The sequence below is a fragment of the Adelges cooleyi genome, unplaced genomic scaffold (genome assembly GCF_023614345.1).
Source record: "Adelges cooleyi isolate 19-005CV unplaced genomic scaffold, UGA_ACOO_1.1 ACOO_flye_CR_arks_rails_tigmint_CR_PRNA_108, whole genome shotgun sequence".
Taxonomy (NCBI): domain Eukaryota; kingdom Metazoa; phylum Arthropoda; class Insecta; order Hemiptera; family Adelgidae; genus Adelges; species Adelges cooleyi.
The window spans coordinates 1,848,435-1,865,899 of NW_026095761.1; the positions used below are offsets into that span (position 1 = coordinate 1,848,435).

The 17,465-nt window shown below is 32.3% G+C and overlaps 2 protein-coding genes across 2 annotated transcripts in view; one reads left to right on the forward strand and one right to left on the reverse strand.

The window, feature by feature from the left end:
• The window catches only part of LOC126839088 (uncharacterized), a 121,154-nt gene that overhangs the window by 3,835 nt on the left and 99,854 nt on the right, over nt 1–17,465 (forward strand). The window contains exon 2 of the mRNA XM_050574081.1: nt 10,162–10,374. The gene's annotated coding sequence lies outside the window, so the exon portion shown is untranslated. The remainder of the gene's footprint in view (nt 1–10,161; nt 10,375–17,465) is intronic.
• On the reverse strand, nt 9,548–16,455 carry LOC126839135 (facilitated trehalose transporter Tret1-like). Its single transcript, XM_050574217.1, has 3 exons — nt 15,949–16,455; nt 11,731–12,203; nt 9,548–11,450 (listed from the first exon to the last, which is right to left on the reverse strand). The coding sequence occupies exons 1-3, from the start codon at nt 15,995–15,997 to the stop codon at nt 10,605–10,607; spliced, it is 1,368 nt and encodes a 455-aa protein (XP_050430174.1). The 5' UTR covers nt 15,998–16,455; the 3' UTR covers nt 9,548–10,604.

Genomic DNA, 17,465 nt, shown 5'->3' on the forward strand with positions numbered 1-17,465 from the left:
AAACTTGTGTATCGCATAACTTGTCGGTTGTTATTGTGCGGTCGAAGGACAATAACTCATATATTGTGTCGCCGAGAGTAAAAAAATTTCCGTGGCGATAAAAAATACTAGAACGAAAAAAATTGTTTGTAGAATTATAACAAGCGTACTAGTTTTGGGCTAATTGTGATCTGGTTAATGATTGTAGCCAATAATCAAGATGTTAGATTGATGTCATAATTAATTATAATCTATAATAGTAATTACATAAGTATGATTAAGAATTACTTTTGTCTTAACTCGCAATAGAACATGATATTATTGTCTTTTTATTTATTTTTAAATAAATAAGCTTTTATTTTTAACGAAATCTTTGCTGGTTAAATAAACGTATTATTAATGTGCTGTATTTCTTTTGATTTAACATTTAAATAACAGATGAGACAACATTTTCAGAGTGCCCTACTTTTTGAAATAGCTTTTTCGACTATTTATTACAATTAAAAAATCATGGGTCATGAATGAAACTTTTTATTCTAAAAAAAAAATTGTTTTTTTTAGTTTTTAGGCAAACAAATAATTTAGAAAATAACAATATTTTAAAATATTAATTTCCTAAATAGATAAGGTCAACTCGTCTTGGGATACCTATATATTTACATGTAATATATTATGCGATAAGGAAAGCCTTTAGGCGGTTAAAAGTAATAAAATCATTAATCATAAATCATGATTATATGTTTTCTACAAAAAAATAATTTTAACCAAAAAGTTTACAACAGAAAAGATTAAACATTTTCCTGGTCGTCAGTTGCGGTTCAGAAATGTTTTCTTTTTTCACATTGTTATATAGTAAATCAAAAGTGATTGTTGAAATATAAGTGAGTTTTGAGGGGGTTTTGCTCGGTTCTGATTATAAAGTACCTTGTTATGATTTTCATTCTACATTACATCGATCCTTATCATTTTTAATTTAATATTTTTTCAGTTCCGCATCTTTTATTCAAGTATAAAAAAAAATGTTCTCTTTATATAAGATCTCTTTATTGTGTAGAGGATGTTTTTTTCGAAATCTTTTTTGACCTAATTTCTACCGTTCACGAGTAGGACGAGGCCTTTTTTTCGCACTTGATGGATACTTAAAATAATAATTAATACATATAAGGAGGAGTGCGCTACATATACTAAACTAAAACTAGCCCCATAAAAACGATTTTTCCTTTCTAAAAATCCAACATCCAGGTAAGAGTATCGTTAAGTTAGGTTAGATTATTCATAAAATATTTTACATACTTTTTACATTTAACAGCATATTGTAACATGCACGCTACTCTTTTTAGTGAAGCATATTTGTAAAGTTTACCGTGCAAAAATAAGCCCTTCTTTGAAGTTAAACATTGTGTGTTTCATTATGAGAAAATATGCTGTTGGCCCTTTCAGATAACGTTGGTATGTGGTTGTATAGTCGCAGGTATCTATTTGCTTTGTTTATCCCATCATGCGTAAGCTTTGTAGCAAAAATTTACCTATATTCTTCTGAGTTGGCACATGCATTCATATTGAACGCTATTATAATAATACAATCTAGATTATCTAATACAAAATAAAGCTTTGATCAGATTTGATTGAAAAAAATGAACAATAGTCTTCACAAAGTTAAGCTAATAAATTGATAAGATGATGTGTAATATTAATGCTAGATTACCTATTGTAGTTTTAGGGTCTTTTTGCTTGTAACTAACAAGTACAATAATATGGTTTTAACAACGACACGGCAAAAATCTTGCTACGAACTACCAAGTTAATAAACTTAGGCTAAAGCGAACGTCTTTACTATAGAACAAACTTTTATATTAACCGGGTATAACATACGGATTCCTTTGAGGTAAAATATCAGACAATCTCTTTGATGCGTTAAGAAACATTAATCATTTCATCTGTTTCAGAAGTGACAAACACAACCAAGAATTAAATTAAAGATAAGTTTAGCATTTTGAGAAAACTTACCTACTTATTATCACGTATAAAATGTACCATTCGGATAATTCGAATAAAAATACCAAATATTATATTTTTTTTGCGGATAATGTAATTTTGAATGTAATGTTGTACTTCAAAACAATTTTAGGTAGAAAAATTGGTTAATATATTTTTTAAAGCTAAATTAAGTTTTAAATTATTGGGACGTCTAAGGTCTTTTAAGACATACATTAATATATTTAAATTTTCTATGATAAAAGTGTAGGCTATTCAATGATACACTTAAATATTCTCTATAAAAAACTAAAATGTTTTTTAACTATTATGAAATGTAAAATTCTGATAATGTATGTATATATATATAAATATAAATCAGTAATTAGTCTATTAGAAGGCTTCAGACTCTTTGAGTTTTTATTCCTGTTTACGTCACTGGGTTAGATTAGGTTAGGCTAGGGTGTAGGGATAAGACTGAAGTAAAAACTTAAGGAATATCCGGAATTAATATATTTTTTTTTAATCAAAGTTTAGCAATGAAATACTACAGATACGAAACGTTACAAACCAATGTTTACAACGTATATGTAAACAAATAATTGTGTTATATATCTTGGTAAAAATTAATCCAGCTAGTTTGGATAATTAGGATGATCCGTCAAATCCGAATTTTATAAATCATGAATAACCCGGATTTATGAAATCCGGACACTCCCATCGTGACTGGGAAATTTTCCTTGGTTTCCATTTACTGTGCGTGCTTAAATTCAAAGCAAGGCGCTTAATTTGTGTAACTCGTCAATAATTAAAAGTGATTAACTTTCAAAAAAAAAAAAAAATGAATTACCTATAAATAATTACTTTGTTGTAATCGATTATGTCTAACACTGCAAATATTTCAAATAACAACAACCTCAATGATTAAAAATGAACTGTGTTTAGCCGCATTGTAATTTTTTGTTCCTTAATATATTCTTCTTCCTTGATTAAGTTATTCTGCTTGGCGTGCGATGACCAGTGGCGTTTTGTCATGAACGGCTTTCCCGTTAACGCGACCTGACAGTGCTGTCAATTTGGCGACGCGTTAAGCTGTTATTCGGCGTAGACCCTTTGGAAAAATCCAGACACAGAAAGAAAGACCTTCACTGGCCCTTCCCCTCCCGTTCGAATTTCGTTTGTCACGTGGGGTAATTCCCGCGAGATCGGCGGCCACAACATAAAAGAAGCACGGCGTAAATTGAGATTTAGACCTAAAAAAAAAAAAAAAGAAGCAAACTACCGGCAAGAAGAGAGTTGTGGAAAACCGAGGGAAAGTTGTTTTCTGCGCGTATATTATATTCGTTGTATTTTTAGTCCAGCCGTTCCCTGTGGACCGCGTACAGACGACCAGGGGGATGGGGGGGGGGGAGATTTAAGGGGATGAGGGTTGATTCCAAAACGAATAGCAACCTTTTCCACAGGCCCGCCGGACCGCACACAGACCAACGGTTGCGCTACTCTGCGGTAGTTAATTCCTCCTTCTCCTTGCAATTACTCGTAATGGACCTGAGGGGAAACATCTCATACGACCGTCAGCAGTTCTGCATTATAATATACCGTGACGAGTACATATTATTACAATAATATATACGTTTTACACAGCTATCCGAGGTATTTAACATGATGTGTGTTTCGGAGCTCACAACTGCAGTCCATCGTGGACAATACATTAGGCGGATATCCTATGTCTATTTTGCACTCTCAACATTATAACACTGTGCTGAGTATAGTGTGTGCCTAATACATTATTATCCATACACACCCGTTAGATTTATTTGTTTAAATAAATTATGTACCACAAGACACTTGACAATCCGAGTTAGTAGACACTACATTGTTAAGTTATTGAATCTTTAAATAATGGCAGTAGTGTTTAGTTTTAAACTCAGTCATGCATCAGAATTGCATAACCGGAGTGCCGCAATGCCAAATGTCGTTGCCAAAAGTACTTCTATACTTAATAGCAGACCCCATATCGTTTGATTTATTTTTCACATAAAAGAAATATTAGGTTTTTCTAGGGGGACGATGATAATTACATTTTAGATAAAAAGTTTCTTTTTAGAAAATTCAAACTATTGTTTACAATTGAAAGCACATTTTGGTTTGCAAGCACTTCACAAGTAAAGCAGTTTATGTATATGGTTACAGCTAAGAGTTTTACTTTTATTATTTGATATTTTACTAGTGCCGAATTGGTGGTTGAGATGATTAAAATTGATGTTTTAACATTAAATCGGTCGGGTTTGAGTTTCACTTTTAAATATTTATACCTTGTGCCTTTTTTCGTGCATATTGTTCCATGTGTATTGTGTTATGAAAAAAAAAAACTTAACCAAAAATCGATAAGCTTTGTATGGCATTCGCTTTTACAGCAATAATATTTTGTTGTTGGTTTCAGTAATATCATAATATTGTACAAAATTAATAGTTTTATTATTATTAGCTCATTTTATTTTAATCATGCAACATATAAACGCTGTTGTATAAGGACTATCATATTATATAATGTATTATTATTTAATGATCTTTTTAACGTATGATTGAAATAATTTTAGAAACAGTTAGCATGCGATAATTGTAAAGAAACCGTAATTAAGTGTATGGAGGCGATTACGAATACTATAATTATACATTGTGATATACGATAAAAAATCCATCGTGTCAAGAAAATCGTTCGTCTATGATAATATAATTATGATGTAGAAGAGGTCGATCGTTAATTGAAGAGATAATTGTCTTGGTAATATATTTCTTGTCGTGGCGTTTGCAACTTAAACGGCAGGAAACCCAAACTCATAAATAACAAGAAGGGAAAGCAAATAAAGGAAAAGTTCTATCTCTCAGCGATTGTCTTGGGCTGCAAACAGACTTTTGACTTAATGGTCTCAAGACTTGTAAAACGTAACTGGAGTTTTTAGATGAAAAAAATACACTCACAAAATTCTATAAAAAAAAAAACCTAACGCAAGTCTAATAATTGTTATCACGAACAAAACGTTGATCTGCTGATTACTTTAGTTTTTGGTTCGCTTTATTTGCATTCAGTAACAATCATTGTGTAATACATTTATTTTTAAACAGCTTCAGTTAATCCGATGCATGATATAGAAATTTGTGCATTTCACACGTTTGACGATTTAGCCTGAATGAATGAAAAAATGGTATAGTTATTTTCAATTAACATTAAAACAGTCTCTATTATTATAGTATTGCATTAGCGTAACGTGACTAGAGGTTTTCCAAAGAAGAGGAGGGGTGGAGCAAGTTAAAAAAAACTTTAATTAGGTTTTCCTTTCCAAGGGGGGAATAATGTTTTTTTTTGTTCAATTCGGTTCACTTTATTAAAATAAAATGCTAATTTTCGGGAATAATATAAATCTTGAGAGTGGGAGGACATCATCCCTTCACCACAGTCCACAATATATGCTTCGTGAAAATCAATTTAAAAAAAAAACAATTCACAAGTTACCAAAAATCGACACTGCTTTATAATAGCTTTTGTCATGATAAATATGTATTAGTTTTTATTACTCACCTAATACTTAATTCCAACCTTGATTAAGTAATATACTATTTGTAAGGAAAAACGCCTTAATTTTATTTTTGAATTATCTCAATTATTTGAATAGTTAAATAGCGCTCTAGGTAAAATTCATTGTAATTATTTAATAAATAACTTAAGATATTTCATATTGTTTAAAAAGAAAAAAGATGAGCACAAACTTAATTGATGACGTTTAACACAATACGAAGTGAGATAGTATCGTTTAAAAATAACTAATAACATTTTAAATGTATAGATAATATTTATGAATTAAACTATAACAATTTCGGTTATTTGAAAACTGTCTTGGAATAGGCTACTATCAAATTCACCTAACTCTGAATACAATAATTAATTTTATAAAATTAAAAACGGATGATGAAATAAGTGATATTTTATAAACCGTCGATCCTGAAATATGTGATTTAATTAACATTGGCGTTTGTTTGGGGTTTTCTATGTTCTATTGTCGTTTTGATCCTTTGTATTGTGTATTGTTTTCTACCGGTTTGCCAATACAGCTCGCAAGTACGAGCACTATTTATGGTCGACCTAACTTCATAATTAAATTAGTCTAATTAAATTATAACTTTTTGCCTTTACCCTTGCGTTGACGGCTGGCGCTTGTAACAAAAACAGCCCAGCAAAGGCGACGTGATCGTTTGTGTTTACCTAGTCTGTTATCGAAATGTGTCCGTCAACCTTTGCAGATAGGGGACGAATAATACTAAATAGATGCAGACAGGATACACGCGGATGCATCAATAGGGAATACGTCTGAAAGGAACGCTCGTGCTCAAGTTACACCGTCGAGAGCTGCTATGTGCTTGGAAATAATATTGATAACGTTGGTTTGTGACATCGTGTCCCTCTGTGCAAACACCGAAATGGAACAACGGAACAACCCCCAGACCTAGACGGGGTGTGTATGATTTTGTTTAACCTCCACAGGAAAGATGGTACTTGTCAAGGAAATGGCATGCGTACAATTCATGGCATGCATGTTCGATATTGACATTGATAATTCACGTAAGATTGATGTTCCTGAGATGACGTTTTAAAAAGTGTGCCACTCTAGATTATAATAGTTGAAAATGTCAAGTGAGAGAAACAACCTTTTATCGCGAAACAGAACTGCTGTGAAACAGTGTACACATTCCAAACATAATTATTACAACAATCAATAGAAATGAACAATACAAATAAATCACTTTAAAATAATTTTAAATAAAATAGTGCAGTAATATTATTTAAAACAAAGTAGTCTAATAATAATTTATATAATTCACTAGTACTACGTTTGGAGTATAAAATATGTTTGTGTTATGGTTATTTAAATTAGGTCCACAATTGAAATGTTTGAATAATTTAGCTTCGACGCGGAGCAGAGAAAGTATTGTTTTTTTTCAATAATGTGTTTTTATTTTTTATCCTATTTTCGTAATTGGTATGAAATAATCTTTAGACATTACAGCTATGGGTGTGAGGTCTACACTAAAATCACAATATCCTCAACTACAACACAGTAGTAAAAAACAAAAAAAATACACCAAGTTATGTAATAATACTGTTGGTGAAAACACTAAATGAACTTATGCGATATAATTTATCACTGTGTTATTAAATAGCCATTAAAACTTCATCAAACGGAGATCCGTTTAATAACACTGTGAAAGTTTGATTGTACAATAATAATAACAACACTGTAAAAACTATAATTGACAAAGTTTCATGTACTTTGGGCTGACGTTGGCTGTAGCTTGTCCGAAACATGACCGGATACCAAACCCCTTTTTTTAAATTAATATATACTCCATTTCCTCCTTGTCCACACTTTGGGCTTTTTGTCATTGCTTGAGATTTGATCGCAAGAAACGCTTTCTGCCATCGCCACTAATTATTTGTAGAGAATATTCTCCAGATGTTTTTCTCCAATTCAAGCACCGTCATAAAAAAACATAGTATTAAAAAAAAACCTTAATTTACGATACAGATAATGTCGACTAACTTTTTTTTTAATATGTCTTCGGCCCATCGTCAAAGCCTACATGGATAACATTTAGATAAAAACTCAAGTGTAGAAGAAACAAGATAAGCTCAAAAAGACGTTGTATCTGTTTATTTGTTAAGATCCGCACGAGCACTCAAATTAAAATATAACAATAAAAAAACATATCGAAAAAAGATAATAATTATTGTTTAGAATTTTAAAAAAAAATACTGTTAAATGTTTTTTTTTTGCTCGGTAAATAGTTGAGAGGGAAAGTAATCTCTTGTTTTTGTGTGGGTAAGAGCACTCGTTATAAACAGAAGGGGCTTATGTGTTTTCCGTCCACATCCACTTAATAACGCTGTGTGCACAGTCACATCGAACGATGAAGAAGTAAATCCCACTTGTAAAATCGTTCATCAAAATTAAACCCCACTTCGTCCGAAAAAAATAAGAATGAAAAAAAACAAAAGATCTTTTGGATAATAAAATAATCGAAAACGTGACAATTATTATTGTGTTGTTTTTTTTTAGTTCTTTTGAAATAAAGTAATTGTCTTTTAAACAAAACACTGCACCGCTGTCATGTTAAATCGAACATTAATACATTTTTTCAAAGCCAATATAAATTATTTTTTTAATTAACTTAGTGTAAATTAAATAAAATTTTCGATATAACGAATTATGATGAATTTGGAATTAATAATTATATTATTTATTTATTTTTTATTATAATAAGGTTTTCATTCAGCTAATTCGGAACGCATAAACTTGTGAATTATAGCTAATAAACTACTAAAGTTAAACTAACAAACTTAAATAACTAAACAATCTTATTTATTGCAGAATATTATAGATGTAAAGTTTTGATAATTACTACACAAATGAAAAATGGATTTTTTAGTTATATTTAAATACAACAAACGACATCATCAATGATATGACATAATATATATATATCAAGTGGTAAATAATTGTTTTATTAATCATCGTGAGCCTGGTGGATGAGCCCTGCTGTATTAATTACTGTCTGTACTAAAATTATTCATAACATTTAAATTAGTTCTAATAATTACAAATTTCATATTTTAGTCAAAATATTTTATTTTGTAGCCTTGTAAATGATTTTAAATCCCATTGTTTTCCTAATTTTAGCATGTTGATGTTTGTCATAAGTACGATCCAAAGCGATTATTACAGTTTTTTCTAATAAATGTATTTTTTCGATGGTGGATACCATTAAAATGTGATACCATTGTTTCTCATTCAAGCATAGAGAAATGAAGGGATTTGAATAAAAAATAGAGTATTTTTTTAAACTCATTGGTAACCTATTTGCAAAGGTGAACTAAAAATAACGACCACCCTAATGTGGTATCACATCTTATATTACTTTTTAAATTTGCATTAAAATTTTACTAAAATTGTATTTCGTTCATAAATGCATTCCTAGAAACTCAAAAACGTTCTTCAGTCCAATTTTTAGGTCTTTATTTTTTTTATAAATGTGTTTTAAAATAAAAACAACAGTACCCTCCCTCCTCTATTGGGTTAAAGATTATTGACAAACTTTTTAACTTCATGCTAACAACTTTATTTAAGCTTAACACCCGAGAAGTGTCTTATAAAAAATCTTTTCAATTTCACTATTTTTGAACTCTAAAAAGTCTATAAATTCCAAGTTATCTTTAAAATCCAAAATCATATTTTGATGTGTTAGAATTGTTGAATACGGCCTATCAGCATCACACTGAAGAAACTACACATACTAATCGCTAATTATTATTATACGACTGAACAAATTATTACGAACGAGACGATAATGTTGGATTTAATTAGGCAAACATTAATTGTTTGCCTATGCTCAGATTAGCTATATTGCTGTGTAACTGTTATGTGTTATACACTAAATTGAAGATGTTAAACAATATATAACACAAAGACACAGATCTATCAAGATTAAAGAGTAATAAAGATTATAACTATTAAATTAAAAAAAAAATAATAATAATGTATTGGTAGTACTATCAAGTGGTACTTCTTGATCGTTCGGTTTATTCATCAATAACAATTGACCGTTTAGTTATTAAATTAGTAATAAAAATAACCTAAACGGTATAATAATTATACCGTTTAGGTTATTTATATGTTTTTTATGTACAGTGAATTATTCACTGTACATAAAAAACTTATAAATTCTATACAACTATTTTAAATCTAACTAATGTCAATTTATATTATAAAATCCCCTACATTTTATACAACAATCAACTAGTATACAAAAAATTAATATCATACATTTGTAAAAACAACAAAAATAATTAAAATCGTACGTCTACGGTAGATAGTTGTTGAATTTACAATTTATTTATTATCTATTGATAATAATATGTTATTCTATAAAAATATTACAATAATGTCTTTTTTTTGGAGTTATAAAATTAACAAAAAAAAAAATAATAATAATGACTTGATTTCGCTTTAAACAGCATATGTCTACAGAAGTATAAAAATGTGTATGCGAGACATTTTTCAGAGTTTTGCATATTATGGCACGATAGAATAAATAAATCGCAGTCGTATGTGAAATACAAGAATTAAGTTTTAAAAGTTATTTACTTATTTTTAGATTAAAGTCTGAATGGAGTTCGGAGCGTGCCAAGTCGTTTGGCTAGCAACACGTCGGACTTGGCTTTAGAAATTCGGATTGCCAGGTGAGCACAACTTCGTCTTGGCCGAATTCCAACGAACAGAGCAAACTTAACTCCTATCGCACGCTCTGCAAGAATCCACAGAGAAGACCGAGAAGATAGCTGCTGCTGGGGTTCTATATACCGCATGGGTAATTATTTACAATTAAACTTCACACTTGCTTGACGGGGCGGTAGGATAGGGTCCAAAAGACTTACAAACAAAGGCGGACTTAAGACTTAGGAGGGAGCTTCAGTCCCTGTAATATTTAAGCCTCAAGCCCACATTAGAGAGAGGGTGCTAATGCCCTTCATGTCCACCCCTATGTCCTAAACGCGTCAGGTGTAGAGAAAAGTGTTGCGTATCGTGCTCGGCGACTACTTACACTTTGCCCGCCCTGTTTCTGACCGCTTTGGGTTTTTTCTTTTTGAAAAGCATTTCGATTTCTTCAAAACTCTTGCCCTTGGTTTCCGGCACGAACATGTAAACGACAATGGCCGAGAAGGCGGCGTCGGCGGCGAACAACAGGAAGTTGGCGTGCATGCCGTACATGTCGCTGACCGGCTGGTAGATCTTGAGCGACAGCAGCGACGCGATAGTGACGACGAACTGTGTGATGCCGTTGGCCAGCGCCCGGTCGGTAGTCGGGAAGTACTCACACAAGATGGTGGTGGCCAGTGGCATCAGGCCGGCGTTGCCGCAGAACATGGTGGCGCCCAGCGCGACCAGCACTAGCCACTCCATGTGGACGTGGTACAGGCCGTAAGCGGACACCAGGTTGCTGAGCGCCAGGCCCGTGCACGACAGCAGCAGCACCGGCCGCCGTCCGAACCGGTCGACCACGGTGGCAGAAAACGCGACGCCCAGCATGGCCACCACGCCCAGCATGACGGCGCACGCGTCCGCCGTTATCGAGAAATCGGAACTGTCGCCGAACGCAGTGGACGCGTACGCTTCGATCACGCTGATGCCGCTGAATATCAGGCTGGTACCTACGACCAACACGATGGCCAGCGGTTTGCCCGACCGCTTCAACAGGTCTTTGGGACTGCCTGACATGTTGGACTCGGACGAGCTCATCACCCGCACTTCCTCTTCAACGCCAGCAATGTCGGTGGCTCTCAACCAGCTCAACGACTCGGCAGCGCCCTTTTTGTCGCCGGCCATCACTAGGTAGTAGGGCGATTCAGGTATGAAAAACAACGATACTGTCAGCAACACCGGCACCTGCACAAGCATAATATTACATAATATATAAAATAATACAATGCCAAAAGGTTAAAATATAATCAACACTTTCGAGTAGGTATCGAATAAATTTGGAGATAGGTACGAGTAGTTGGTTTGGTTAAATGAAGTTAGGCTAGGTTTGGTTAGTTTCTGTCGAGCCTCTTCTCAGGGGGAAGTAGCCGAAACGGCTCCCTCAAGAAGAGCAGTGTGACACGGAAAAATGGTAAGGATGAGGCAGCGAAGAATAATTCTAACCCGATTGGTGGACTGAACTTACCACGGACATGGATAGAGCCAGGGTGTTGTAGGACGAGCACCAGCCAACGGCGTACACTAGTAGCAGGCCCATTATATTCATACCCTGGAAGAAGACGCTGAGCGAGCCCCGTATCTTGTTGCCGGCTATTTCACCCACGTACACGGGCGAGATGACGAACGCAATGGCCATGGAGCAACCGTGCAGTATGCGCGCCACGTACAGGCAACGCACGTCTTTGGTGAACACCACCAGCGCCCAGCCGGCCAGTGCCAGCGGCCCGGAGGCCATCAGACACAAGCGTCGGCCAAACGTGTCCATCAAGAAACCGGCCGGCAGCGGAAAGATCAGGTTGCCGATTTCTATGGCCGTCACCATCCAAGATTCCTGACTGGAAGTCATGTTAATGGGCGGAATTATCGAGTGCTTCATCATCTGCGTGACGGGCGACGGCCAACCGAAAAACGTGCCCGCCATAAACACCGATAGCGTTACTACAAGTTACAAATAAAAGAAAATGTTATGTGGTTATAATAATGCAGCAAACTGCAAGTCCCGATCAATGAACATTCTTTCGTATCTAATAGGATTTCCTAATCTCAGCTTAATTTTTGATAACAGCACTAACCTATTATTGTGTTAAAATGAAAAACTATAAGCTATAAGTAAATATAAAGCAATAATAATCAAAAGGGTACAAGTGACTTTTTCTTAAGAACAAAATTGTTTAATTAAACAATGTTTGTCAATGAAACCTTTTTCTATATGTGTTTATTATGGAATTTTCGAAAAAGATGTGGAAGATAACTAATGAACATCACCTATAGGAACATAATGAAAACAATAGTTTTGGTCTAATCTAATATTTCACTTAACCCTTTGAATATTCACCAGTTTATTTATTACATTATTCTTTATTCCTATTAGTCTATTAAAGAAATATAACGATAATAATCTTTAAAAAAAACCTTTGTATAGGAATGTAGAAAAAATACCATGTTAAATTTGCATAACTCTGCTAAATTACCATTGCTAATGACTAAGGAGTTAAGTATAGAGGCAATTATATAAAATATTTACCTATTGACTCATATTTACTACCACACTTGAATTACATTAAGTGATTAACATAACAAACTTTGTCAAAGTAATAATTATAGTTGTTTAAAAAAATAATAAATAATTAAGGTGATTTTAAAGCGTAGTGTAATACAATTCAAACTAAATCCGAAATTATTACAGAAGTGAAATACGATTCTTATTAATGAGTTATTTAAGCCATATTTTAATATCCGATTACAGGTATTAAAATAATAGAAATGTTTATTGAAGAAAATAATAAAATACTAATAGTCAATATAGGAAATAATTTAGCTATGACGCGACGTCTGCTCTAAATAACTACTGTAATATACTACATACCGCCTAATTGATGTGCAGTTTTCACATGAGAACTAATTTAAAGAAAAATCAGCTCCGCAACGAAGTTAAAATATCATGTTATTTTAGAATATAATAAAATTACAAAATATTTGCCTTGTTCTATCAATTTTTGAATCTTAAGCGGTAACGTCAAAAACTAAATTAAATAATTAAATAGTTGTATAGTTTAATAGTCGATAACCAGTTTTGAATAAGACTTTGGACTTTTAAAGTTATTTAAGTTTAAAATTTAAGACGGTATGTGGAGTGCTGTTGAGTAATGCGCGCTGATAAAAATAATACTATTCTGGAGTATCTCAAGAATTAACTTGTCTTAAAAACTTGAGTTTTTTTTTATGACATAATTATATCTGAAACGAATACAATTCGCTAAAACCAAACCGTGTTTATTCAGAATTATTTTACAAACATCTACTTTTAGAATTAAGATAACTATGCAATTGGCTTTCCTGTTATCAAAACTCCTTAAGACCTGTGACCTTCTTAATATGCTGGCTTTATTACCGTTGTTTCATAATTTTTCAAGGGTTAATGGTTAAATTTGAGCATTAATTTAATTATGATATTTAACCTAATGCTATACTAAGATGAATAAGACTTTGAGTATTATTTTATTTCATTTGAGCCATAAAAACAAAATATCAACTGATATTTTGCAATTGTGATGTTTATTATAAAACGATGACGACGTAAAATCAATATAATAATTAAAATACAATTTTTTCATTAATCGATTATTATAACAATTACTCATTGACTTTGCCTGAACTGTGTGTTTGTGCGATAAGCAAGAAAGAAAATTAGAATTTCTCGTTAATTCGTCATACATTTTCTATTTCTTCAATTTTTCCACTCAAATCTAACCCTTTTATTATTATTATATCAATATTAAAATTACAAAGTTCCTTTTTTCAACGGTATATATTAACCTAAATACTTAACAAATATCATCACGCAATCTGCTTAGCTGTTTTGGTAAAAAAAAAAAAGTAATTAAAAACTGCTTAAAAACGTTGTTAATGTACGCTGCAATAGTGTGAAAAAAAAATAGCAACAAAGAATCCTAATTGCTATGCAAATCAATTTACACAATAGTTTTAGCTTGAACTTTAAAAATGTCTCACACTCAACCCATTAATAAATATTTGGGGTGCAAGTCAGTTTTGGATAATTACTTTTAAAGTTACTAAAGTTTGAAATTTATGGTGGTAAGTGGAATTTGGATAGTTACCTTAGTAAACTAAGATAACTATCCAAAACTGGTTATCAACCAGTTAAATTATTCTTGATTTTCATTACATTTTTGGCGTTACCATTTAACTTTCAAAAATTTAATAGAGCACCGGAAAGTACTAAAAAAGGTAAATATTGAATACTTTTATAATATTTTAAATAACATTAATAAACATGTTTTCAAAAAAAAAGCTACAATTATTATAAGAAAAAAATGAATGTGTTATCCTCAATGAGTCACCCTGTATGTATTTATAATTATATTGATTTTAAATATTTCTTTATAATATTATACTACCACTGCAATAATGATTATTGTAGTATGTACATGTGTATATCTAAGAGCTAAACATTTTTTTTTTTTTTATATTTAAATTTGATAATGCGTTTAATATGGTATCATAATAATAATAAAAAATAATAATAGTAATTTCAGTTAGCTCTTAATGGAAATTATCTATGTACACGATAAACTCCTTATGTGGCCCTTGGACCCGGTCACGGTCACGTTGTCCTATATAATAAATGTATAACAATTTTGAAAAATAATATTTTTCTAAAAAAAAAAGACTGGCCTTCGACCGTTTTTCGTTGTTTTTTTAATATTTAAGATAAAGGTGTGTATACAATGTACTATGTAATATTATATTACATGTGTGGTCAAAAAAAAAACTACAGGTAAACGAATTCTGGTATAATATGAATTATTGGCGGACCGGCCCAATTCGGTGCCGTAAATGCAACGAGTCCCATTATGCAAACGGTATACTTATGGAAAACAAATTTGAACTTTTTATTACAAGGGGGGAGGAGCCAGAGGAAATAAATAAAAAAAAATACCGATATCGATGGGAATGGGCCCCGTGTGAGCGTTCACGTGCAATACTCTACAACGCTAAATTCGTTGATATCAGCCGGCATAAAAATGCTATAAAATATATCTGAACCTATCTGGACTAAAAGCCAATTCGCATTTAACCATAATTTTGAAGAAGAAAAAATACATCAGCTGTGTTAAAAAAAAGTGTGATTATATTTATTATTATTTTTTAGAAACGCGCGACCAAATTATTTATATTACACCAGTAAGTATTCAAAAAATAATATCATGTCACCTTTTGAGGAAAGTGTTAATGATATTATATCCTCGGGTTTTCACACTGTGCACCGTTAGTACTGCATCTAAAGAATATAACCAACGTTTGGAAAGGTTTTAGACAATTTTAACAAAATGTATAGATCGCCGTAGTTTAAAGATGACAAAAATGATTTAAAGATATGGAAAAATGGTTTAGGTTTTTTTCTAATCTAAATAGGCATGGGTAAACTTCCTTAATGTTTGGCCTGATTGAGTACCTTTCAGGTACGGTTTGTGATGTGTAGACACTTTCGAGTTTAGCGGTCAAGCTTATACACATTTATTATTCCTATTATTATAATATAATACATATTTGTATTTTAACCCGGGAGGTGTACCGTTTACGAGCATCGAAAAAACACAAACAATAATGTAAAACATTAAAAAAAAAAAAAAAATTTGAAAAGAAAAGAAAGTTTACTCACTGGTTAGCGTCGCCAATACTTGACGAAGCGTGCTGACGTAAGACTTCATGGTTTTTTTGACAGCTGTTTTTTTTATCTACACTTTTAGAGTTCACGTCCCTAACCCGGTAAGGTCCTCTCGTGGGTTTTCAGCTCCTTCCGAGTCCACACTGGCGTCTTATCAACATTTTTAAAAATGTTTTCCTTAGTAGCGAGGGATGTGTCGTTTATCAATTTGGTTTTTTCTAGTAGCGAGCACGAGACGACCGTTGAAATGCCGTGCGGCCACTGGCGGGGTCGCAACTGTCGCTTGTCTGAATGGTAAAATTATTATAAAAAACCACGTTTACACGGTCGACGCCAAACGAGACCTGACGAAAATCGATACTATACTGTATCCTACTACTATCATTATATTTTTTTTTTTAATTGCTGTGATCAAATCGTTGTTGTACAGTGCAAACCGGACCGAACGATGATAACAATTATTATGATGATACTTTTTGACAGCTATCAAGACACGGTCGACTATCGTCGCAGTTAATGGAGTAGGCCAAACCGCCCAGCGTCGGCGTGTACCCCCTACCACGAATAATAATAAATAATTATTACTATATTATACTATTATGTACGTTCTGAGAAATCATAATTTTTTTTTCAACGGGATGGTCGTTTTATTAGTATGTACGCGCATTATAATAATAGGATTTTATAATAATTAATCGTTTCGTTTATTTATTTTTTTATCTCACCAACGCCAACACTACACACAAGCCAAACTATAATATTATATTATTAACCTTTCTAATCCTATTTAGATTGTTATAATAATATTCAACACGATATAAAAAAATACCTATATACTTTTATTTGCGGCGTGTTGTTAATTAAAATTGGAAAATCGGCGGTTGTTAATTTCGCACTGCGTTATTTTCACACTAGAGCATAGTATTAATTAAATAGTTAGCATCCCATTCGAAAATCAGTGCAGCAATATGGTGATGATTAGTATATAAGTGAATTGTTTTTTTTTTACATCAACGTTTAAAAAGTCAAGATTAACCAACTTCATTAATAATATAAGCTTTTTTACTATTCTACTATTATTGTTACTAATTAACTTGATCATTATTTTTAATTTACTTTGTGAATACAACATAAAACATGATATGCAAACTTATCTGAACACCCAAATACGTGAAGGTGTGCTGAAACAAACTAAGTTTAAGTACAAGGTGTTAATTTTTTATTATGTAGATATTATAAACAGTTTATGATACATAAATATGTTTAGGAATACTACAAATTAGTATTGTTCATGTGGTGAACCTACTAGTTTCACTAGTGTAATTGTTTAAAATAGTTACTAAAATCTAAATAATTACATATTGCGAAATTATTATAGTGATATAGTTATTTTGATTCTCTCCTGAGTACACTTATCCACGTGTTCTGGATCTGGACTTAGAACACCCAGCTCACCACATCTAGTATTTGCCAAAGAAATATAGTAATTGGGTAATATAATAATAAAAGTA